Source organism: Amyelois transitella, chromosome 2, assembly GCF_032362555.1.
Source record: "Amyelois transitella isolate CPQ chromosome 2, ilAmyTran1.1, whole genome shotgun sequence".
NCBI classification, from domain to species: domain Eukaryota; kingdom Metazoa; phylum Arthropoda; class Insecta; order Lepidoptera; family Pyralidae; genus Amyelois; species Amyelois transitella.
In genome coordinates, this window is record NC_083505.1 from 5,558,555 (window position 1) to 5,583,237 (window position 24,683).

Genomic DNA, 24,683 nt, shown 5'->3' on the forward strand with positions numbered 1-24,683 from the left:
CCTGTAGCGGGAGCGATGATTCGGCTCGACCGCCACCAAATGGAAGATCTTCCGCCAGGCTAGGTGTTATGCCTGGGGAACCGCGGCTCCAACGATGACGACAAGGGGTCTTCCCAAACTCCTAAGGAGGAGTCGGAGTGAATGGTCAGGGCTTTTGGCCCTCTTCATTGGCTTCTTCGCTGCCTACAGCTGTAGGCAGGTCAATGGGGTGGCCGTGGCGGCCTGGGTCTTCTTCTTCTTTCTTCTGGGAGTTCCCATCGGCGGCGGCGTCGTCACTGGGCGACGACGTCTGCCGCAAGGCAGCCAGGTGAGGGCTTCACCCGACGGTCCGGAGGGCGGGCGTGGAGAGGCGCGATGCCGCGCAGGTGGCGATGTGATGATGCGTCCGCCCTCTCGAACATCTTCGTGGCCAGCCTGGCCACAAAGTCGTCTAGGCCCTCCCACTTCAAGTCCCTGAGGATCGTCGAGTTCCTCACGTAACGCGGAGCGCCGACGACTGCTCTGAGACTGGGGTTCTCTTGAGCTCTGAGTTTTCTTCTGTTGGTCTCAGAACAGTAGGCGTACCACGCCGGGGCCGCGTACGTGAGGCGGGATCTGACATATGTTCGGTAAGATCCAGAGCTTCGTCCTCAGGGGGAGGCTGGAGGAGAGGACTGCGTGAAGCTTCCCCCTGGCTGCCTTGGTCTTCGCCACGACGTCTCCCACGTGCTTCTTGAAAATGAGACGCCGGTCGATGGTCACTTCCAGATACTTGACACGCGGCCGCCACGGCACCGATTCGCCGAGCAGTAGCAGTGGAGGCGGATGGGGTCTTGTCCCCGTAACGATTGCTTGAGTCTTGCCGACGTTTACCGAGAGCCTCCATTTGGAGAGCCAGCCCGGCAGAGCATCAAGAGTGGGCTGCAGCCTCTTGGCGGCGTACAGCGGGCGCATGGATGACGCGTAGTACGCCGCATCCTCAGCGTACAGCGCCAGCTCCACCTGGCCAACGGCAGGGATGTCGTCGGTAAACGCGGCGTAGCAGGCCGGGGACAAGCAGCTTCCCTGTGGCACTCCCGCGCGCACAGGGCGCACGGAGAGAACTTGCTCAGCAGCGCGCGATCGGCCGAAATCCGTTTGGTCTTCGGTGATCCTTTCCCGGTTTGGGCAGCATAATGGTTCTTGCATTTTTCCAGGATGAAGGAAAGTGACCCGAGCGCAGTATACCATTAAAGAGGCGCGTGATCGCCGCGATTGCTCGCGGCGGGAGATGGCGTAGCGCCTGGTTGGTGACAACGATGTTGTGTCGGAGGTTGTATATATAGCTCCAATCCTTGAAATCGCGATTTAGTTTATTCGCTGCTATTGGTTGAGCGCGTCAATTTCTTCGCGATGATTGACAGTTGTTGTGTGATTTGATGTTGTGACAAGTGGCGTAGAGATGTCGCCACATACCTTTTAATTTACAATTTTTTTAATATATAGTTACCTAATTATAGAAATTAGATATATTGTGTCGCGACCTTTTTTATAGATCTTTTGAAAACTTTTATTTTTGAAGTACATTGTATGCATATATCATCAACCAAATAATCAAATATGGCCAGCGTAAGCAAGAAAAGGTTACCGGATGCGTCTTTTCCCCAGATTTCTTTATTAATTTTGATAAATGTGTACCACATACCTTCAGCAATCTCCGATAATGTAGCATTCTAATGGTTAAAGATACATTACTTTTGAGTTTATTCACGTACGTTACAAACATACAAAAATAATTTAATAATTAGTTTGGATATGGATGACCGAAAGAATAGATTGTAAATAAAAATTATTAGAAAAGATTACAGATGTATTTATCGGGTTTCTGCGTTTTGTTTAGGCCATACATAATCTGTAGTTATGTTTGAGAGTTGGTAACTCTGCAATTGACTTGACGTCTGGTAGGTTTGGAGGGATGTGACATTGCTGATAAAAAACGATTTTTATCTATTCGATTTATTTCTTAAGTATGAATAATAAAAAACGAAAATAAACGAATAATAAATAATCGATTTGTCTTAAGAAAATAATCGTTATTATTATATTGTAATTTTTTTTTCTTATTTTTCAATTAATGTCATAATAAACATTATATCAATAGATTTATTAATTTAAAATAAACAACAGAAACAGTAAGTTCTTATATAATCAACACATATTAAAGTTTTAAAATAATCAAGTTTGAGAAATGAAGTTTCAACAACAAATAATGAACCGATATGAACCGATAATATCAACCGATTGTCGGTAAAAAATAGTTCATCGACTAACTCCATCTAGTGAATGTTTGATTAAATGAATCATCTAAACTGTTTTAAAAGCACAGAAAGAATACACAAATGGTGTTAATGTAATATTACGGAGCTTTGATAGTTTTCGATTTTTAATAGATTATTTCCATAATTGATATTTTTTCACATTCCTAGTTTGGGACTTAGTGATGGGACTTGAATCGAAATTCTGTACTCGAATCAGTTCGAATCATCAGGAAAAAGTTCGAATGGTGATTCGAATCAGCCTTCGATTCGAACTAACTGATGATTCGAATCAATACGAATCGATTTGACGATTCGAATTAGCCTTTGATCCGAATTAACTGATGCTTCGAATCAATAAGGATCGATTTGATGATTCGAAGCAATGAAAATATACAAAAAAATTTTTAGCTTATATAAAAGTCATAACCCAAAAAATACTTTGTTTTGCCGGTACCATATTTTTTACCTATACAACACGGTGTTCAAGTTTAGTATACCTACTAACACTTTATGAATAACACAAATCCAGTTAAACCCTAAACTCGATATAGATATATAAACTCAACACGATATAAACTTCAAAAATATTCAAAATCGCAATACAAACTTGTACAAATATCCCAGTGGTCTCACCTGTAAGGTAGGTAAGAGGAAAATTGATTTGAATCAGAGAGTTGATTCGGATCAATTTGAATCACTGTATGATTCGAATCAACTTTTTGATTCGAATCAATTGGACAATTCGAATCATCAATCAATCGAATCAATATATCATACAATCCGAATGGGGTAATGACTGCGATCATTCGAATTAAATGTGATTCGAGTCCCATCACTATTTGAGTCCCCATGTGCAGTCTATCCATTCTGTCTGATCCAAGTTCTTTTCTCGTGTCGAGCTAGACAGTGCCGGGCCACTCGAAGAATCTTAATATTTTAAAATAATCCTCAGTAATAAGACGCGATCTCTGTGGTTTTCTAAAAGCTTTTTAACTTCACAACATGAGAGCAAAGGTATTTTCATGTTACGATTAAAAGAAAATGGAATAAGTTCAACTTTATCGTAGTAAAATTTAACGTGTGATTTGTTTTGTTTTAGTGGCGTAAGAAGCGTATGCGGAGGCTAAAGCGTAAAAGGAGGAAGATGCGCGCGAGGTCTAAATAAAATGGTAAGTGCATAATTTTTGTTGTTAGGTTATGTTCTGCGAACGTAAATACCACGCTAAACATGTGGTTATCATTAGTTAGTATCAACTAACACAGTAGAGATTATCTATCTACATATCATGAAGTTAATTTAAATGAATTTCTCATGAAAATTTGTATATACCTACCTAACCTAATGTTATAATTTAGTTTTAATTCTTTTGTCAAACTTTGAACAGAAACTCTCAATGTGATAAGTCTCCTTATTAAGCGTATTTAAATTGTTTAAACAATGACACCATGCAACTTAAAATAATTTTGATGTTCTCTTCTGTTATTAACATCTTTTAGTCTTACAACTAGTTAATCAAGATAGGATTTTCCTGATTTCTCTTAATTTATATGAATGGTAACTAGAGAATGCCTCTGGTACCGATCAGGTAAAACAAGAAATCTGGTTAATTTGATAAGGGAATATTGGGAAAATTTTCTGTAATACCTAGTGAATCCCTAGACTAACAATTTACATGGCAATTTTTAAATCTTATAGTCCTAACTGTTCAGGCAGGCTTTGCAATTGAATTGACAATCATTCAAAAGTGTCAATAATGATCTTTGTAGAATGCTATTGTAGTTACCCAAAGATTAAAAGAGGAAGGATAGCTTTTTGAACTTAATAATATTTTTCTTAGATCTATATTTCCCTTCAAGGCGGTCATTGTTATGTTTTGATGTAACTAATGAAAAGAATTGAAGGGTATAGTAGTAAGGCCATCTCCACCCTTGTGATGTTTAATATGATATCATGAGGACTATAATATGGCATACAATTTTTTAATAATTTTTGTATGGTATGCTTTTACTATTTTTGATTTGTATTATCACCCATTTTTTACTACATACTTACATCAATCTTTTTATCCTCTGTGAATCAAATCCAATTTTTTTAGAAAGAATTCCTTGTGTTGAGTGACTAGAACATCTTTACAGGTGAAAAGAAAGTTTCATTGGGTGATATCAACTTAGTAAATCAATAAGAGCAAACCATGTAAAGAATTGGTTGGCCTGTTTGCGGCATCGGATTATTTATTTTGAAATATAGTATCTATCACTACTGAGCACCAAAGTATCCCATTAAACACATCTCAAACTTACTTATTAGGATGATTTTACTCTGTGATTTGTCCCATATGTACTTTAAATTTTATTTTCTTTTATTTCAGGTACATTGGGGGGAGTCTGGAAAAATTGCTTTTTGTGCTTCTGCTGGTGTATCAAATAAAAACTAAAAATCCATTTGCTTGTTTCATTTAAGTTATATAAATAGTACCTTCTTATTAATTTCTATTAAATTTTTGCTTGGAAGTGCAGAACACTTAGTGTAAAACGATAGAAATCGACAATGACTACATTACTCAATTGCCATTGGTCCAAGCAGACTACATTTACGTAGCGCTCTGAAACTATCCTATGGACTTTATAGGAAAAGTACATGCATAGGGCTCTTGCCATAAGCATATACTTTTCGTGCATACCTAAATAAACCGGGATACCAACATGGCGAACTAGAGATGTTCTTTAGTCGATAATATTTTATTGATGGATGAGTGACTTGAGATTGTTCATTTCCTATCACAGTTGTAACTACAAAGTTTAAAATACGTCTGTGATTTGGTTCTACATCGGGAATCCTTACTACGGTCCAACAATATTTTATCTCTCACCTATGCCATTCTGATAATTAAAAAGAAAATTAATATATTTGTGATGAAATTTGGTAAGGATGTATTTAAATACCCGAGTTCAAATTAAGGTTTCTCTTTATGTAAATAAATCAATCCCCCAAAGGGCTGCAATTAGGGATGTACCATGCCCGAGAACATTGCCAGGGACTGAGAATTTTGCTGGAATTGCTGCCGGCAACGTTCCCAAAATAGGATTTCATTCTACTAATGTAAGTCAAATATGTTGTATTCACAAATGTTTATGTGCGCCTTGATACTGAAATTATTCATTATATACTTAGGTATAATAAGTCCGAAAATAATTATAATGTGCAAATGTTTGTCGGATGACTCCGACATTCACGTTTAAAGGGTTAAAAGATAAATGATATCAATACCTAAGAGATAAATAATAACAATTGTTCGTGTCTTCTTTGAAATATTTTTGTTTTTTTGAATCTTTTAGACTGCGTTTTGACTAAATTATATAAACTTTATGATAAGCGATTGCCAAAAGAGTTGTAAAATCGATTGCACTTTCGTGGCCCTTGAAGAGGCCTGTAGCGGGAGCCATGATTCGGGCTCGACCGCCACCAAAGAGAAGATCCGCCAGGCAAGGTGTCTGGAAAACCGCGGCACAGATGAATATATTTTGTTCCTGCCCGGATATTTTCTATGCCAATCATTTATAGCCATTCCCTTCGCCAAGATTCGTTCCTTGGTGAACTAAAACGAGAAAAAATACTTTAACATAACTTAGATCCTAATTTATCGATAAGATGCTATGTTCGACACTAGAACCCGTGTTTATGTTTTCGATGTGAATGAAATATTGAGAATATTACAAGTTTCTTTAGTTCACAACTAAGAACATTAAAAGTAGTAGGTTTTAAAATATATTGTTGTAAATGCACTTTATGATAAACAATAATTTATTTAACAAATATTAACCCCTTACCGGTAAAAGGTTAGATTCAACCTATTTTTGCTTTGGCATACACTATAGAACACGTCATCTTATAGTTTATTTTCGATTAATAAGCAAACTCAAAATATTTATTGCATAACTGTGTAAATATATAGATGGAAATACATTTAACAGTATCAACAGTTTGTTCTTTCAGGCATGCAATATTTTTTAGTATTTAAAATACTAACGTATATAAAATAATGCAAGCTTCGTACAAAGTCGAAAAACACGGGAAAACGTAAAAAAAAACGTTATAATTTAGTTAGTTAGACGACAACTTCTCACAAACAAAGCTGTAATGTTCGATGGCGACAGCGGCAGCAAAAGAAGTAGGTACATCGAAGGCAATGAAGAGTGTGCTGATAAAAGAGTGTAAATATATTTTCGCCCATAAAACCACTGTTGTGAGAAAGAGACAGATATATCATTATAATTTCTGAGTCAAGTTGAAGAATTACGGCATTTACATAATTATGATGATTCTTCATGGATTATTACTAAACGGTTGAAATAAACCGTTCGTTCATTTAGTTCAATGCCCATCCCTACCAGCAGCTTCTGTCAAAGTTGTTTTTACTTTATGTTTATTTAAGTTCTGATTGAATTAATATTTTGCCCGAATGAGCGACAAATGAAAGAAGATAGTAACTTTCAATAAATGTGCGTATTAAGTTACTTTTTACCTATTTATTACGAAACTCAAGTGAAATATTGGTGCTAAATTATACAGGCTTTCAACAAAAACGTTAACCGTTCACAATGTCTTCAAAAGATTTGAACGCATTTCTAAAAGCACTAGATGTTGTAAAGCAAGACTACACTTGCGGATGTTGTTCTGAACTGTGCAGGGATCCAGTCATGCTAAGTAAATGCTTCCATATTATTTGTTCCGAACATTCTTCAACTTTGAAAAACTGTCCGATATGTAACATTACCTTAGAAGGATGTAATACATTTTCTGACCATCGAATAAAGAAATGTGTTGAATCTGCAAAGGAATTGGACATTGTTTTTAATAAATTCAAATCAAAAGGTCATAAAGCTACAGTCGAGTATGATCTTACAAAAGGTAATACTTCTAAAAATATATCGGACAACAAGGAAGATAATACAAGTGTTAAAAAAATTACAAGGAAAGCAAGCAAACACATACTTTCTGATAAAACAAATAAGGCTACAAAAAATGATCTGGATTCTTCTTTAGTGTCCAGTTTGAGTTTAAAAGCAGCGGAGAAACGGAATCACAAGGGTGAAACTATGCTACATATAGCATGTAGACTTGGTAAAGTAGAGAAAGTTATTGACTTGCTTAAAAATGGGGCTAATTCTAACACTAAAGATAATGCTGGTTGGACACCATTGCATGAAGTAGTTCAAAATGGCCGATTAGATCTTGTGACACTGTTGCTTCAATACAACACTTTAATTAATGTGCCAGGACCAAGTAATGAAACTCCTTTACATGAAGCTGTAAGATATAATCATGTGGATATAGTGAAAGAATTGGTACAGAATGGAGCTGATATAAATTCAAGAAACTGCAAGGGTGAGTCACCAATTCAGCTGGCTAACGAAGACATGAAGAAAGTGCTGTTGACAGCAGCTAGTAATGTAATTCAGACCCAAACTGTAAATATAACACATATGTCTGAATTACATTCTGAATTAGATTTTGATGATATTAGAGTGTTTTGTTCTTCAGAGCAACGTTCAATAATTAATAAACTAAAATTATTATCAAAGCACCATTCAAATTTAAATATTGAAGCTAAATTTACTAAAAAAGTCACTCATTTGATTGTGGAAACTGATGATAGTGGTATCTGTACCTCTAGCATTGATGTACTGCAGGGTATTGTGTCTAGTGTGTGGATACTATCCTCACAATGGGTCATGAAATCATCAGAAGAGAAATTAGAACCATTTAATAATTATGAAGTAAATGGTGTCGGTTCAAAAGTGTACAATGGCCCTAAGAACTCCAGATATAATAAATACAAACAATTACCTGGAATCTTCAATGGCTGCCATATTTATCTGCACAATTTTAATACTAGATATGAAATAACAAAATCTATTGTTGTTACAAAGGCAATTTTAACAAAATTAATTATGGATGCTGGGGGTATTGTTCTCAGAAGAGTACCAAATCCAGAGTCAATACCAGAATCAGAAAAATTAATCCCATATCATGCTCAAAAAGATGGTAAACTGAGTAATTGTGCTCACTATATTATTTTCAAAGACCTTTATGAGCCAATGTATAATATGCAACATTTAAAAGCATTGCCGGTTGGGTGGCTCATTGAGTGTATTGAAAAATATGAATTATGTGAACCAATAGCTTATAGTTATGTTTAATTAATTGAAAACATACCCAAAACTTAAAATGTAATGTGCCTATAAAATATTGTGATAATTATCTTGAATAGTAATTGCTGACTCAGATTGCAAGTTTCTTTAACCAATTATACATATCAAAAACACAAATTGTTTATCATTTTCATAGGTCCAGTGGGACTTTTCATGTACACAGGGATATAGCAGGACTTTCCATCAAACCCAAAGAAAAAGATAGAAGATAAACCTATGCTTTCTCAATGTTGTGATTAATAACCCCGCAGGTCACATGTTAATATCTGTTAGTGTGATTCAGAGTCAAGTAGGGACTGTGTAAACTCCTAAAAAAATTTAAAAAACTTTCATAATTGAAAAAAACTTGAAAAAAAAAGGTCAAATTGAGAACCTCTGTTTGCCCTCTAATGGATAAGATTTGAATGTTTGTACCTTCTTCCTCTGGCTTTTATCCCAGTTGCATTCTCACCACTCTTGAGAGGAGCCTGGGGTATACCTTTGACCATTGGCCCTGGTGGGTGAGTGTTTTTACACGAAGTGACTCCCATCTGACTTCCACAACCTTTGCAGGTTTGTTCCCAATGGGAATTTTTTTCCCATTGAGTAACACTGTTACACAATGGCACTTGTATTCCCGATCAGTAACACTGGTTAAGAATATTTTTTATAAAAGCATATCTAATGTTTGTTTAATTAGTTCTTAATTGAAAAAGAATAAGACATGTAACGAATTAGTGTAGAAAATATATATATTGTAGTCTTCGATCTTATCTCTTTTTGGCCATCCAGTTCCACGAAAACTATTACTGGGTTCAATTAATTCAGGTAAGTAAATGACGTCACTTAATAAACAATGAAAAACATAAGCGAATGGCCACTTTTTGCTAAAATAAATAACCAATGGGGTGGTCAAAACAAAAACAAACCAATACTTGTATATATATAGGTACTTAATAAGGGAATTTCCGACATTGTAGGTATATAACCTTTTGACTAATGCAAGCTCCTTTGTATAATTTAGGACAATATTCTCACAAATAAAGTTGTTAAAATAAATAACATTGATATTATTGTAATACCTCATAACGCAAAATAATAGCAATGTTATTTATTTTAACAACTTTATTTGTGAGAATATTGTCCTAAATTATACAAAGGAGCTTGCATTAGTACTTTTATATTATTACCTACTTTGATATTTGCTCAGAGCCAGGGGATATATATTTTATTTGATTGTTTAATCAAAGAGTTTGTATGTATAATGGGTAACCATTACGTGTTCAATGTCAAGTCAAGAGCCATTGAGATCGATAGAGATCATAAATTTTCCAATTTTCTAAATTCAAGTCATCATTGAGATTATGAATTAATTTTACTATAATTGCTTAATTTATATCTACTCATTCGAGTATTTATAACAAAGCTAGATAATAATCGTTTACCCGTGGTTTTGTCAAGAAAAAATATAATAAAATGTTTATAGTTCTTTGTTAATAATGGGTCGTATGGTAGGTATAAAATGGGAAAAGGCCACCCAGTGTCGTCCAGTCCATAATATAATATCATCGGATTTCCCTAAGTATAACCCTCAACCATGGAAGTTTATGGTAAGTCTCAACCATATTTATTATATTACTTATGTTTGGCGCAGTTGTCGGATTCGTCCGACGCCTCTGAACCAAAAGTTCGATCCGAGGATTTTCCTTGTTATTTTGATAAAATAACAGTTATTTTGTCATCTTAGAAACGCATCCATTTTATTGTTATATTTTTTAAATGGTACCTACTTATTCAACGATAGGTTAGTGGGGAAAAAATATCCCCTCTTGTATAAGAGCTACTCATTTAGCTAATTTTTTCAAGACTGTTTTCTAAACTTTTTCCCATTATAAATATACATACCCATACCAAATTACAGCTTTCTACCATTAAGCCCCCCCATTTAAAACCGCGGACAGACATGGCGTAACTATAAGGATTCCTCGTTCGCTGCGGAACCCTAAAAGGTGTAGCCTGCTTCTCGTCGTATGCTGAAAATCATAGAATAATTGTTTGTCTTGCCTTCACGCCGTGTGTGATATTTCCGTGTGAAGATATTTAAAAGGACATAAGTGGCATAGACTTCATTTCATTATGGAAGATTGTCTTATTTCTACTTTCATCGAAGTGCTTAGCTATGAAAATTATGTTAAATTGTCACAGTTGCATGCTAATCGCTTTTTCAGAGCCGTAGGTAACAGTTATACCTACGGCTGCTACGTACATAAGTTGACTAACATGATCTTACGGCGAGGGTATCGTGACGCTACAGTAAGTATCATACAATGCAAATGAAAACGGCTTTGACCCAATCTGGTCAGGGACATATTTCCAGCAACAGGTTCTCGGATGTCAGACGGAGTAAAGTTTTATAAGGAGGTACCTAAAATAATTTAATTTAATTATTCGAATAATTGACAATTTTAAATTAGTATACATTTTAGGAGGGCCCGTCTCGTATAGAGTGGTTGCTATCTTATGAGTATCAGAGGATGTGGGTAGAGGAAAGGGAGCAATGGAAGAAGCGAATGTATCCCGAGAATACAACAGTCAACGTAGACATCGTTAAGCGTTACGTACTATCTTTCAAAACTAATAATCCGCCTCCAAAACCAGAAAAGAAAACTCCTTTTAAAATGAAGAAGTAAGTTATCCTTTTAGTGTAGCGACACACGTCCTAAAAGTTGATGTCAAGAATATATTAAACAGATGAGCTTACATAAAGAGCTCAATGCATGTATAAAATAAATGTAGTGAATACAGGGATCATGGCAAATTAAAAATGTTTAGTAAGCCTTTAAGTGGTTCGCCTGGGCGTGTACTTATAGTAACTTTATCAGTTTTAATAAAGACTGCAATTGCAATATCTTTGCAAATCTAAAATATTGTAGTGGCACATTTTAATATAAGTACCTTAAACTTTTTCCAGATTTAATGGAATTGGAAGCAAAACTACAACAAAACGCCCAGCTGATGACAAAGCAATGAGTTATGAGAAGAAAAAGAAGCCTGGTGATAAGAAATAATGCTTCCCCTAAGTTCCTATGTATTTGATTTATTTTTACATTATGGCTTCTTGCCAATTAAATGAATGTTTATATTTCTGAGTAATTTTTTTTGTACCTACCTGAAAACTCAAATGAGGAATAGATTTGTACAATAATAACATAGAATATAGGCGTAAATTTCTCGTTTAATACCAATAACACTAACTTTTTCAAAGAATTTTTTTTTACAATTTAATACATACAAAGGGTGCGTTCGGATATTTTTATTTTTGAATTATTCTTCGAATTACCAGCAGGCTAACAAAATATCGTTTACATTTCAATGTAATCGCACCCTTAGTAATATGTAATCAAGACACTATCTTTTTATTTATTACGCACTACCCTGTGGCACTAGCTGTCCCTCTAGGGGCTAAAACAAACATGTCCATTCTATTCCTGATTGAGTATTGTATAATCTAATCGAAAAGTTTGAACACGATACCATTTTCTCGTTCGATACTTTGTTTTCGTCGAACTTTTAAATTAATTAGTACGGCAACTAGTCTGCTTAGTATAGTCGTTAGCGACTGTCGTATTCACATAAATACCACAAGACACTCAATTATCCACCAGAAACTAGCATTCCATACGCGATAGTCGCGAGCGACTTAATTTAACCAGAATTAGCCGTACGAGGTTTTACGTGGTTCAGAAAGCTTTATAGAAACACTATCAAAACTTTTTGAGAATAAACAAAATGACGCTATAAACACTTTAAAAAATTATAATGGAAAATTAAAATTACTTAATCAAATCAGTCAATTATATAAATAGAATTACTAGAATATGAATTGTAATCTATATAAACCTTAGTTATTCCTTTATTATCCCTTATAAGACTTGCGTCATCAAAAGACATTTTTAAACTACAATTAATTTGATATTGGGAAAATATTCTATAGAAAGGCATAAAATTTTGATTAAAATCTTTGTTCAATATTTTGGAATGACTTGTGTGATGGGATCGAATTAGTTGAAAAGCTATGGAACAACGAATTATAGTTTTAATTGTACACTCTTGGTTTTATGGTCACGTTGCGTTGCCGGTCGGCAGTTTAACCAAACTGGAAGGTGAATCCGGCATTGGAAAAGCCGCCTGCGCCCGAGTCGAAGTTGAAGTGTTGTCCACCGCGGTTGAAGAATGACTGGAACACCACGTTGGGGTCGATGTCTGGGAAACAAACATTTTACGTCAAGTCCCAACTGGGATTGTACTTTTTTGTTGTTGCTGTATTTTTTTATTTTATTATTTATAGGTATCGTCTATATGACCGAGCGACATGAATAGTGCCCGTTGTAAGCCCTATACAAAACACTGCCACATTTCTTTTAACATGAAAGTGGATATAAGATATGGAGTGTTTTTTTGTGAAAGAATTAACTTCCATATACATATTTATTACTTAGAAACATTTAAATTTATAATACAAGCATGAACAGAGTATGCCAGCGGCTCTGCTCGCAAATAACTTATTAGACGGTCTTTAGGCTGTACGGAGTAGACAGCGCCAACAGTCTCGTAGACTGAAAGGTAACATTCAATTGGATGGCTCTATGTAGGAATTAGGCACTTTAGTAACGGGCTTTTCACCTAAGAGTTTGTTAGCCGTGAAAAATAATCTACTTTTGCCGATAGGACCGGTTACATCTTGCCCTTCTTTTGACCAATGATCCTATATTGGGTGAGTCAGGGTTATACGAACTCCCCGTTTGATCTCCGCATCCTTTGCAGAGGAACCTAACCCATATTAGATTATGGTTACACAGCACTCAACTAATACTCATAAAAGTCATTGATACATGGGCGAGATAATAATATGCGTGTAAACTGACCTCCCATGCCGGTGTTGTCGTCGTCGAGGTCGTGGCCGTGGTCGTAGCGAGCTCGCTTCTTCGGGTCGCTGAGGATGCCGTACGCCTCGCCCACTTCCTGCAATCACAACACTCTTATCAATATTATTATTTTATACTAGCTTTTATCAGAGATATTTTACATACATACATACTTTAAATCACAATGTATTGTTGTGAATTTGATGATGTTGAATGCAAAAATGCTGCAGTGCAATTCTTTTACCGCGTCTTCTGTGTGACTTTTTTGAAGCGGCACTAAAATTTTCTATTTTATGTCAACTAATATTGTGAACACAAAAGATGCGGCAATTATTGAGTGACGTTCGAAATGTGTCACACTAATAATTAAAAATGAGTTTGTAATGGGAGGCCTAGACGCCGTGTGCCGTGTGGTGTGTGCCGTGCGGAGTGTGGAGTGTGGAGGCCGACCTTGAAGCGGCGCTCCTGCTCGCGGCGCTCGCCGTCGGGCGCGCCGGCGTGGCGGTCGGGGTGGTGCACGAGGGCTCGCTTCCTGCAAACATTACATTCTATGTGTAACTACGTAGCGTCCCGGTACCATTTATGATTAATTTCATACATGATTTATAAATAAATAAAGTATTCTATGTGACAACTCGGTTTTTAACTATGTATAGGTATGCTTTCCAAATTTTATACGAATTGGAATGTGTCTGTGAAAGTGTAACAGGCAAATAGACAACAGTTACTTTCGTATTTATGATATTAGTAAGAATTCCAATGCGGCGCGTAATATATGTTCTTTTTTATTCTTTTATTTCCCTCTAAGGCAGGCGTAGTTTTACGTTTGCTATTTATATTATATACTAACTATAGAACTTCAAAATTACCTGTAAGCCTTTTTAATGTCATCTTCCGAAGCCGTCTTATCAATTCCCAGTATTTTATAATAGTCCTTGCGCTTGGACTTCTTTAGCGCCAACTTGGCTTCCTGCAGCAGTTGTTTGTTCTCCTTGCTCTTGTCAATCTTGTACAGTCTCTCGTAATCCTTCACAGCTTCTTCGAATTCACCGAGTTCGGTGTAGCATTTAGCGCGGCGGAGTAGAGCCTAGTTATAGCAAGAACAGACAAATTTTGGTCAGTAAAATGTTAATTTCAAATGTAAAAGTCAATTAAAGGAAAGGCTAATAAACTTGGTATTTTTTTTTGGCACTACACTAGCAACTTGTTATTATTGAGTCCAGTTCCATCATTAAGCCAATAGCTGAATGTGGCCTTTCAGTCTTTTCTAGAATGCAGACTCTGTCTACCACGTAAGAGATAACGACATGCTAAAGCACAAAAATTCACTGGTTGACTGGAAGAGACCCCTTCATAAGTCATCTTCATGGGATAAGTCCGCCATTGCAAGCAATTTATTTCTTGTATAACTACTGTGTTCTATTACTAAAAAATGTGTAAGTTTCTATGCAATAAACAAATTCATGCCAATCTTCTATAAGCAAAATGGTGACTTACCTTTACATAGTTTTCGTCTAGTTCGAGAGCAGCAGTGCAAGCTTCAGCCGCCTCCTTGGTTTGGTTCAGCTTGGAGCAGACAGTGGCTTTGTTGAAATACAGTTTGGCATTTACAGCCTTATTGTTCTTGTCGATGTTCAATGCTTCGTTATATAAATTAAGGGCTTGATGCCATCGTCCCATTTTGAATGCTTCATTTCCTGTAATATAATAGAATTTATTGTGTATACATTCCCACGGAACATAAATAACAATTTGTAGTTTTTTTTAACAAAGTCGTTTCTCCTGTAAGTTTCCTATGATTGATTTATTGATGATGCTTTGTCTTCATATGATAATTTAAGAAAGTTCTTTCTCAGTTTCCTTTCCCATATACTCAAGGCACACTTGAAAACGTAGTTGTAGCCTCCATATAGTTCTGTGGTGAAGTCCAATTAAGACCTACTGCCTTTTAATACTTTTAAGTCAAAAGATAAACAGTGCAAAGTATACCTTCTTCTTTCTTTTGTTTTAACAACTTGGCTCTTTTGTATGTCTCCATAGCTTTCTTGTGGTCGGGTGCTAGTCTCAATACTTGCTGGAAATGCTTGAATGCTTGTTCGTCCTTATCCTGAAATATATAACCATAGTTGCTATCAACTCTGTGAATCTAATTACTTCAGTATGAATCAAAGTTTTAAATACAATTTTGCTAGCAGTAGCAGTGACTAGAGGAAGCATTGTATAATATTATAATGATTATAATTCTTATAATGTTACAACACAACACATACTTATGAGTGCTAACAAATGGTATAAATTTTCTCACCTATTAACAAACAAAATTAGGCAGTAATTATATCTTGGCACAAAAGTTCCATTACTGATGCCTATTGTTTTCTTTTTACTTATGACATTATATACGATATTCAAACAATACCTCAAAGTATAAGCAGAGCCCTCGAACATATATAGCCTCGGCATCAAGACTATCGAATCGTAAAGAATCATTTGCGATCTCTTGAGCTTCCTGACAACGCCCAAGCATAGCCAAACATTCCGCTTTTATGAGCTTCGCCCTGTACACAAATACATCATTTGACTTTATGTACAATATTGAACAGATAAAACTGACAAAATATAATACTGTTGTTCCGATATACATTGTTCCGATCTGGAAATGATGATGATAATAACCCAATCCTTGATTTACTATCAGCTACTGAGTTCATAAGTGAATCATGCGTATCATGTCGGAGATCTAAACTTAGGATAAAAAATGTTTACTGTGATGTGTCAATAGATACTGAATTAGCAAGAAGATCTTTGTAATATAAGTTAATCTTAATGCAAACTATTTCTTAATTCTCATATGAACCTTATATTATAAACAGAAAAGGTACTTTTAATCTTGGAAGTTCTCACAGTAGTTATGTTGGGGTAATGTCCCAGCCCAAGTGTAAATCACTACATAGTATAAAACAAAGCCGCTATTTTAGTCTGTTTGTCTGTATGCTTAACCCTTCGTAAGCTTTAGGCCGTATCCGGGCATGTACTAGGAATGCTTTGTTCCGGATCCGTCCAAATGCACTCGTCGTAGTTTTTACACAAATATAATATCTAATAACAAGAAATAAGGTGTTTTATTATTTGAAATGTATTTCTAACGAATGAAGCCGTCATAGACAACTGTCAAATATGAATTTCATCCGTTCATTTAGCTAACCAAGTCATTTCAAATTGTGACTTCGTTGTGTTGCAAAGTGACTGAAGAACGTGTGAGAAAACTCGTCTTTTTTGGCTGTAATTACAAACAGGTATGTAAATGTTTTTATTTCGTTATTATATAGTTACTTTCGAAGCAATTACGTGTAAAAGTTTATAGATTTAGTAAAAAAAGAAGGATTTTAGCTTTTTCAAAAGTAGATGGAGTGTGTTACATATTTCTTTCGTGTTAGTTTATGCATTATATCCAATACCTCTGTAATGGATATAATTGGTTTTAGATAGTAAATTTATTATACTATTGAAATACACTAACTTTTTTACAATAAATACATGGATTTTGTAAATATCTTATATTTTTCAAGACTGAGAATCCGTTACACGCACACATACGCACTATGTCCGCCATCTTACTTGTGTCGTACACTGTCTGTGTATTGTATCGCGACGCTAATATACAGCATGCTTTCAAAAGCCTCTGTGATTTATTCATTGATTGAAACTAAATCTACGAAATTTATTTTATTGGTTTTAGTCAAAATGTCGTTTGGTTTTGATGACATGATGTCATGATAGTTGGGAGATGGTATACAGGATCTACGCTCCGGTAACTCGTATCGCGCTGTGTTTTAGCTCGTTAGTTTTGTCTCCGTGAGCACTTTCTGATGAAGTGACATCGAGGGTCTGATGATGCAGTCGGAAGGTGGTATACAGGATCTACGCTCCGGTAACTCGTATCGCGCTGTGTTTTAGCTCGTCAGTTTTGTCTCAGTGAGCACTTTCTGATGAAGTGACATCGAGGGTCTGATGATGCAGTCGGAAGGTGGTATACAGGATCTATGCTCCGGTAACTCGTATCGCGCTGTGTTTTAGCTCGTTAGTTTTGTCTCCGTGAGCACTTTCTGATGAAGTGACATCGAGGGTCTGATGATGCAGTCGGAAGGTGGTATACAGGATCTACGCTCCGGTAACTCGTATCGCGCTGTGTTTTAGCTCGTCAGTTTTGTCTCAGTGAGCACTTTCTGATGAAGTGACATCGAGGGTCTGATGATGCAGTCGGAAGGTGGTATACAGTATACAGGATCTACGCTCCGGTAACTCGTATCGCGCTGTGTTTTAGCTCGTTAGTTTTGTCTCCGTGAGCACTTTCTGATGAAGTGACATCGAGGGTCTGATGATGCAGTCGGAAGGTGGTATACAGTATACAGGATCTATGCTCCGGTAACTCGTATCGCGCTGTGTTTTAGCTCGTTAGTTTTGTCTCCGTGAGCACTTTCTGATGAAGTGACATCGAGGGTCTGATGATGCAGTCGGAAGGTGGTATACAGGATCTACGCTCCGGTAACTCGTATCGCGCTGTGTTTTAGCTCGTTAGTTTTGTCTCCGTGAGCACTTTCTGATGACATCGATGTCTGGTTTGAATACATGCTAATAATTTTATTTTATTGACAGATTAAAATGGAACCCCAAACCCCAAGTACTTCCAGAAGCATGTTTGTCGGCTTGGAGGTGACTAGAACTCCTCAGGGATCCCTTATTCGGGGCAGAGATGTAGTCTTGGAGACATCTGGATCAGGGAGGATTAGAGTATGTTATTTTCCAGTTTTGTTAACTTTCCCTTTTACTTTAAAAACAAAAACTGATTATTTCGTATATTTTATTACAGCCTTGGCGGCCCCAAAATTTATCTGTGGAAGGCGAAGCCATAGAGATCGTGGATGAGTTGGTCCATGGCGGCGAAAAAGTAGCTGCTGTAAGAATGGTTTTCTTTTTTTTGATAACTTTAGTAGATGTTCAACTTTTTTTTAACTACCAAGATAATAATATGTCGAGATGTATACTAACTTATTGCTCACTTATTGATGTCTATTGTAAGGATTATCGAAACAAAATATTACCTATTATCACAACATGCAATGTTATTTACAAAATAATTATTTTTTAGGTACCAGAGGAACGTACGAAAGGTCAGCCGCGTAATCTTTTTGGCCGAGAACCTGTAAGTTTCATTTTCATAACACTCTTTGAAAGTATAAATTACTTGCATTGAGAAAGGGATTTTTATTTATTGCCGCTCTCATCGTGCACCGGACTATCTGATAGAAATCTAGTCCATCCAGTAACTAAGGTAATGTAACTAAGGGTGTTTGGTTTGTGCTTCAATAACACAATTCTGCTAAAATTGGCAATGCGGTATGAATGTATTGTAACTTCATTGATATAAAGGTGTTTGGTGTATGCTCAATAACGTAATTCAGCGAAATTGGCAATATGGCATGAATATATTGAAAGTTAATTGAATAAAAATGAACAGGAATCTCTATTCCTGTTCATCGTTGGGATACACTAATTATTCCTTTTTATAAAAATATTGTGGTTGGCATCTCTAACAATACCCGCTTTTGTTATGTTTGTGTGTATGCTTGCATGTGGTTTAGGGTTTGGTTTTTTTAATAGGATGAAGACATACTGGATCCTGAGCTGGCTGAAGAATTAGCCATCGACTCTGGAAGTGATGAGGATGCCGAGGAAGAATTGACTCTCGATCAGTTACAGCAGATGTTGGAATCAGATGACGATTTTATTGAAGATGAAGTTAGTGAGGAGCCATTGACTTGGTCATCTGATTTTAACGAATTTAGAGGGGTCAGGGAGGACTTCAACGAAGAAGCTGGTCCTAAAATTGAGGGAACAAGTCCTTTAGGCTTGTTTACTCAAATTTGGGACCAGCCTCTGATGGATTCTATTGTCCACGAAACGAATCATTACGCTTGGGAAACAATAACCGGTTTCTTTGAAACCGGAGACTCCATGCCAAGTAAATCTCGCATGAACGACTGGGTGGAAACTTCGGTTTCCGAACTATATAGGCTTATAGGTGTGATGATATTTATGTCAATATGTGTAAGAAGTAGGTTAGAGGAATATTGGATGACGGGTGTGATGGGTATGCCGGAGTTTCGAAAACTGATGTCAAGGGATCATTACGTAATGCTCTTAAAATTTTTGCACTTTACTGATAACAACAACATACATGTACAGGGGCGTGATAAGAAAATAGCTAAAATAAAACCTATTATAGATTATTTAAATAAAAAATTCCAGTCCATTTACGTGCCTCACAGAGAAGTATCGATAGACGAATCGTTGCTGCTTTGGAAGGGTCATTTAAGCTGGAAACAATGCATTCGTTCCAAAGCAGCTCGATTCGGTATCAAAAGTTATGAACTCTGTGAGGCCGTAACTGGATACGTAGTAAATTTAATTTTGTATGCCGGCAAAGGCACGACAACTGCAGAAACGGTTTACGGGTTTACTACATCCACTGCCAAAATAGTCCTTGAGCTTTTCAAGAACTATTTAGGCAAGGGATATACCCTGTTCATGGACAATTTTTATAATTCTGTTCCTCTGACCCAATTTCTAAAAAAACATAAAACTGACGTAGTCGGTACTCTGAACCGTCGCCGAAAAGACACGCCCGTAGAAATCCAAAATTTGCAGGATAAAAGGATGGCTAGGGGTAGTGTGGTAAGTAGACACTGTGGTGATGTATCCGTCATAGCATGGAAAGATGTGAAGCTTGTCACCACTGTATCTACTTACCACAAAACAGATATGGCTCCAGGGCACAGGGCTGGCCAACCCTGCTCCAAACCAGTCGTGGTCCATGAATATAATAAATACATGGGAGGCGTCGATCTCAAAGATCAAAAGCTAAGCATGTATTTATTAGAAAGAAAGAGGGGAATCAAATGGTATATTAAAGTTTTTAGACGTCTTTTAAATATATCTATTTTAAATGCATATATTATATATTGTGCTAACATTGGCCAGCATAAAAAAATGACTCACCGCCAATTTCGTTTCAAGCTTGCTGAAGAGCTCTGCTTAGAATTCGGACAAAACGTCTCCTCACGTTCGCGCCAGGTCCCCATCCCCACCTGTAGCAGGCTGAACAGGGATTTTAATCATTTCCCTGTTCATAATGAGGTGACCGAGGAGCGAACCAAAAAACAAGATAAATTTAAGAGGGGACGTTGTGTTAGATGCAGGCAAAAATGTAACATCGCGTGCAGTCATTGCACGGTGTATATTTGTGTTGGCCAATGTTGGCTTGAGTATCATACTTTAGAAAATCTATAGTTTGTAAATTACTTCTGTAGTTACATATATATAAAATATATAATTAAATATTATCTATTTATTTATATTAGTTATATATTTATATAAAATGTGTGATGTAGTAGTCAACACACCAGACTGCTACTTCCAGGTCTCGGGTTCGATCCCCAGTCAGGTCAAGTTGGTAAATTATCTTTTTCATATTGACTTCTGATCTTGGGTGTTTATCTATTTATGTATACATTATTTTATTTTTAAATATTAATATTAGGATTATTGTTTAAAAATACTTTTTTCTCTTTGATCCCTTCTTTCTTAGGACTGCACTGGTTTGGTCTACGGGTTATAAGATACATAGAATGAATATACAAATAAAATAAAAAAAAAAAAAATTCAAAGCCCTTCAGGCGAGTAGGCGACCAATACTGTTGAAAAGAGTTTCTTTCGGCGTTTCTTCTCTTGCAGTGGTCGGTTACGAAGCGCTAGTAGTCTTTAGCTTTGAAAGAATTAATAATTTTAAATTTGAGTTTTGAATACATATCTATTTAATTTATCTAAATCGATAATTTTTACATGTAATTTGACGTAAAAAAGTGCCTACAAAGGCCTATTTTCTGAATAAACGTTTGAGTTTGGTTACAGTCGGCTTGAGCTCGATCGAACGCATGCGTGTTTTGAGTCCAAACATGCTTTGTTTAAAATTTAAGTTGACGTCATTTAGAGACACTGCTGCAGTGCAGTTTGGTGCCTATTCTTCTGTTATCCTATTCTTCACTTGCGCTTCTGAATTTGTGTAAACTTTTTTGCATATGAATATTCTGCAGACTGTTTAAATAACACCCTTTTAAAACGTTGTTGTTATCAGTAAAGTGAAATGATGGGAATCTAAAATTTCGATTCCTACGCAAAATTTTTTTGTTTAATTTGAATTCATAATTCATTAAAAATAAGTATTTTTTTTTACAAAACAACCGACTTCAACACTATTCCCTATCTCAAAAATTACTGAACCGATTTTGATGAAAGTATTTTTTTTCAATAAGTCTTTATATATTACATAGTTCTTATCATTATAGATTTATTGAAAAAAAAAACTTATCAAAAACAGTTCAGTAATTATTTTTACAAAATTGTAATTTTATTTTTATTTTTTCATTGGTAAAAATAATTCCTAGTATGTACTATGAATCATTGGTAAAAATAATTACTAGTATGTACTATGAATTGAATAGGTTTAGAGTAGTGGAAACCAATAAACATTGTACATTTTTGTATTCCAATAAAAGAAACATTTTAATCAACATTTTATTTTTATTTTTACAAGACACTCTTTTCCAAATTACTAACGTGCACAACTAAAAACAAACATCCTGTAGATATGCCCAGATCCGACCTAAAGCAGTTAGACAAACATTGACAGTGGACGGATACGGCCATCAGCAGTTAGGCGTTAACCACATGCCGCCATTTTGTCCAGATACGGCCATCAGCAGACAAGCAAGGCAAACAAGTCACGCACACAGACATACATTTTTCTAGTTTTTGGCTATGGTTTTTCGCTCATTTTCTCTAGGCAAGCTATATATGTCTGATATAAAAACGAAACTACAATTTTTCGTGTTTGCCACACTGCCCTTACAGTTGAGCAAAGACAAATGTAAGTGAATGAACGAGCCAATTGAAAAAATGATAGTTTTCTAGGTAAGTTTTCAGTTTTTAGTAGAAATATACTATTTTAAGACATTTAGATACATTTTACTTGTTGTTTTGTGAAGCCAAATACATTATTTACGATTACAATGCCTCAAATAAATCTACATTTCAATATTTTCATGGTAATAGAAGTATAAAGTTTGCGTTGTAGAAGTTGCAAAATGGCGAAATCGTGATTCTTACTGGATTATTTGTGAAGACGATTTTAGAGAATTTTACTTGGGACATAATAACTTTTTGGCACCATTAAATTCCTCAATTATTGGACTTTGTGGAATAGTAAACAAAAACAGAATATATGAAAGATGTAAATTGCAAAATCAGTAAAATATTTACAATGGATAATTTTTCGGTAAGTTTTGAATTCAGTGACCTAAATATAATAAACGCAAGTGTTTTTTCGCATCAAAATTTATTGCATATGATTCTTCATTTATATATCTTTAAAAAAAAATAAATTTTTGGGTAGGTCCCAAATAATTATATACAGATATACAACAAAATCTAAGACACTGCGCGCCCGTCCGCCGCGGCGCTTGAACGCCGCAGACGAGGTGCGCAGTTTGCGTATAGCCGCCGCAGCTGAAGGGTTAAATCTTTAAAATTACGCAACGGATTTTGATGCGGTTTTTTGTAATAGGTAGAGTGATTCAAGAGGAAGGTTTTTATATACATATAATTTTTTCCGAATTTTGCACCCGTGCGAAGCAGGGGCGGGTCGCTAGTTAATAAATAAATAATTTGACAAATACTTGGTACTAGATGGGCTGTAATCGAGACAGCGGTCCATGCAGAAGACGACGCGGCGGTAGTCCGCGGCTTCCATGGCGCGCTGCGCGTCCTCGTGCAGCCGCCGCAGCGACTCCAGTGCGCGCCGCTCGCTCGCCGCACACTCAGCGCCGCCTAGCTCGCTCGCACGGGCCACCGCTTGCTCCCCTCCGGACATGTCGCCTATAACATTCACATACATGTGCAACATGACAGTTTAAGATGTTCCCGGGAACTCCAAAAACCATGAATGAGGCCTACTCCTCACCATCAGCGGTGCTTTGTTCCTGAGCTGAGGATAGTTTGACTGAAGAGATTCCAGCATCTCCACTTAAAAAAGCAAGAGGGCTGATGAAATGGACAAATCCAGTCACTCGGGAAAAAAGAATGACAGGTTTATGAATTTAAACTTTATTGCACAAAAAATTATGGGAAGAGTTAATGCTGCATTCTTCTTTTTCCTCTTGGTATTAATCATATTTTACCTAGTAAAGCAAGACACAAAAGAGTAGGAGGAATGTATGCCAAGATGATGGCAATTATGACTCCCAATAAGTTTATTAGTGTGATTTAAACCTGACTTTAGTTTAGTTTTCAATATATATTTTTTTCTATTTACTGTGTTTGAAGTTGTTTTTCATACCAGAAACAAATAAGCAAAAATAGCAACATCTAAAATAATTCAACAATTAAAATAATTAATAAATAAAAAATTAGATTACTAACCCAGTGCTATACAACACTTAGCAATACGAATATAGCCTTTTGTGAATGTTGGATCGAGTGAGACTGCTTTCTGTGCATCTTCAAGGGCTTTTTTGTACATGCCCAACATCATATAGCAGGCGGACCGATTGCCATAGTAAGCAGCATTCTCTGGACATAGTTTTATTGCTTCATCATACATAGTCAGCGCACTCTTGTAATTTTTAAATTTGTACAAATGATTGCCACTTTCTTTCTTTTCTTCTGCCAGTCTAAATAAGAAAAAAAACAAATCAATAATGACTAACTAAAAACAATTTTCCTATCATTCAGCCCACACGAGACTATGTCTTAAACCTACAAGTAGGTCAAATGTCAAGGTACTCCAATGCATGGAACAAACAATCAAGCAATCTTATAAACAATAAAGTTATTTGCAATGTAATATCTGTATTGATAACTGAATTTATATGTTCAATTATCCATATTACAATACTAAGTACCTATCAAAGCGAAAAAACCCGAAATCAGATAAGAAATTGAAGTTAATTTACCTTTCAGGACTTTTGGGTATCAAATCTTCGATAGTTAAATCTAAATCTACGACGTCCGAATCTGCCATTTTTGTAATTGTTTGTATTGTAAAGCACTAGATTTTTTGAACAATTTCTTTTTTGGACTGTATTGCAGTGCTCACTGTTTTTGATGACTGATCCACAAACAAAAGAAAATAATGTGTAGAGATAAAACCGAAACGAATCGTCGAATCTCTATGGAT

The 24,683-nt window shown here is 36.1% G+C and overlaps 4 protein-coding genes and 1 long non-coding RNA gene across 8 annotated transcripts; 4 read left to right on the plus strand and 1 right to left on the minus strand.

Moving 5' to 3' along the window:
* Positions 1-3,110: 3,110 nt before the first annotated feature.
* On the plus strand, positions 3,111-4,718 carry LOC106143051 (uncharacterized). The gene is made up of 3 exons (XR_001228877.2): positions 3,111-3,290; positions 3,376-3,445; positions 4,646-4,718. It is a non-coding gene; the product is annotated as an uncharacterized LOC106143051 (long non-coding RNA).
* Positions 4,719-6,620: 1,902 nt separating this feature from the next.
* Positions 6,621-9,454, plus strand: LOC106143033 (BRCA1-associated RING domain protein 1). Its single transcript, XM_013345002.2, has one exon. It carries the CDS (start codon positions 6,876-6,878, stop codon positions 8,475-8,477), a length of 1,602 nt encoding a protein of 533 aa, XP_013200456.1. The 5' UTR covers positions 6,621-6,875; the 3' UTR covers positions 8,478-9,454.
* A 172-nt stretch (positions 9,455-9,626) lies between these two features.
* Positions 9,627-11,610, plus strand: LOC106143099 (uncharacterized). Of its 3 annotated transcripts, none has more exons than XM_013345080.2 (3): positions 9,627-10,078; positions 10,955-11,154; positions 11,440-11,610. In XM_013345080.2, the coding sequence occupies exons 1-3, from the start codon at positions 9,968-9,970 to the stop codon at positions 11,534-11,536; spliced, it is 408 nt and encodes a 135-aa protein (XP_013200534.1). In that variant the 5' UTR covers positions 9,627-9,967; the 3' UTR covers positions 11,537-11,610. The 3 variants fall into 3 exon arrangements, with proteins under 3 accessions (XP_013200534.1, XP_060804917.1, XP_013200533.1); XM_060948934.1 differs by lacking the exon at positions 9,627-10,078 and adding an exon at positions 10,093-10,889; XM_013345079.2 differs by lacking the exon at positions 9,627-10,078 and adding an exon at positions 10,093-10,781.
* Positions 11,611-12,268: 658 nt separating this feature from the next.
* LOC106143098 (dnaJ homolog subfamily C member 7) lies at positions 12,269-24,646 on the minus strand. Its single transcript, XM_013345078.2, has 10 exons — positions 24,460-24,646; positions 23,927-24,177; positions 23,185-23,383; positions 15,810-15,948; positions 15,383-15,500; positions 14,891-15,090; positions 14,263-14,480; positions 13,844-13,925; positions 13,394-13,490; positions 12,269-12,731 (listed from the first exon to the last, which is right to left on the minus strand). Exons 1-10 carry the CDS (start codon positions 24,525-24,527, stop codon positions 12,616-12,618), a joined length of 1,488 nt encoding a protein of 495 aa, XP_013200532.1. The 5' UTR covers positions 24,528-24,646; the 3' UTR covers positions 12,269-12,615.
* Positions 16,395-21,183, plus strand: LOC132902560 (piggyBac transposable element-derived protein 4-like). 2 transcript variants are annotated; one of them, XM_060948312.1, is made up of 4 exons: positions 16,395-16,686; positions 18,047-18,181; positions 18,261-18,347; positions 18,540-21,183. In XM_060948312.1, exon 4 carries the CDS (start codon positions 19,154-19,156, stop codon positions 20,738-20,740), a length of 1,587 nt encoding a protein of 528 aa, XP_060804295.1. In that variant the 5' UTR covers positions 16,395-16,686; positions 18,047-18,181; positions 18,261-18,347; positions 18,540-19,153; the 3' UTR covers positions 20,741-21,183. The 2 variants fall into 2 exon arrangements, with proteins under 2 accessions (XP_060804295.1, XP_060804334.1); XM_060948351.1 differs by lacking the exon at positions 16,395-16,686 and having other exon boundaries at positions 17,838-18,181.
* Positions 24,647-24,683: the final 37 nt, after the last annotated feature.

Coding starts and splice junctions, on each gene's coding strand:
- LOC132902560 (XM_060948312.1), top strand. CDS start 19,154: ATGTTGGAATCAGATGACGATTTTATTGAAGATGAAGTTAGTGAGGAG.
- LOC106143099 (XM_013345079.2), top strand. CDS start 10,605: ATGGAAGATTGTCTTATTTCTACTTTCATCGAAGTGCTTAGCTATGAA. Junction 10,782..10,954: donor GAGGGTATCGTGACGCTACA/GTAAGTATCATA, acceptor TATACATTTTAG/GAGGGCCCGTCTCGTATAGA. Junction 11,155..11,439: donor ACTCCTTTTAAAATGAAGAA/GTAAGTTATCCT, acceptor AACTTTTTCCAG/ATTTAATGGAATTGGAAGCA.
- LOC106143098 (XM_013345078.2), bottom strand. CDS start 24,527: ATGGCAGATTCGGACGTCGTAGATTTAGATTTAACTATCGAAGATTTG. Junction 24,178..24,459: donor ATACCCAAAAGTCCTGAAAG/GTAAATTAACTT, acceptor TTTCTTATTTAG/ACTGGCAGAAGAAAAGAAAG. Junction 15,949..23,184: donor TACAGCCCATCTAGTACCAA/GTATTTGTCAAA, acceptor ATTTGTGTACAG/GGCGAAGCTCATAAAAGCGG.
- LOC106143033 (XM_013345002.2), top strand. CDS start 6,876: ATGTCTTCAAAAGATTTGAACGCATTTCTAAAAGCACTAGATGTTGTA.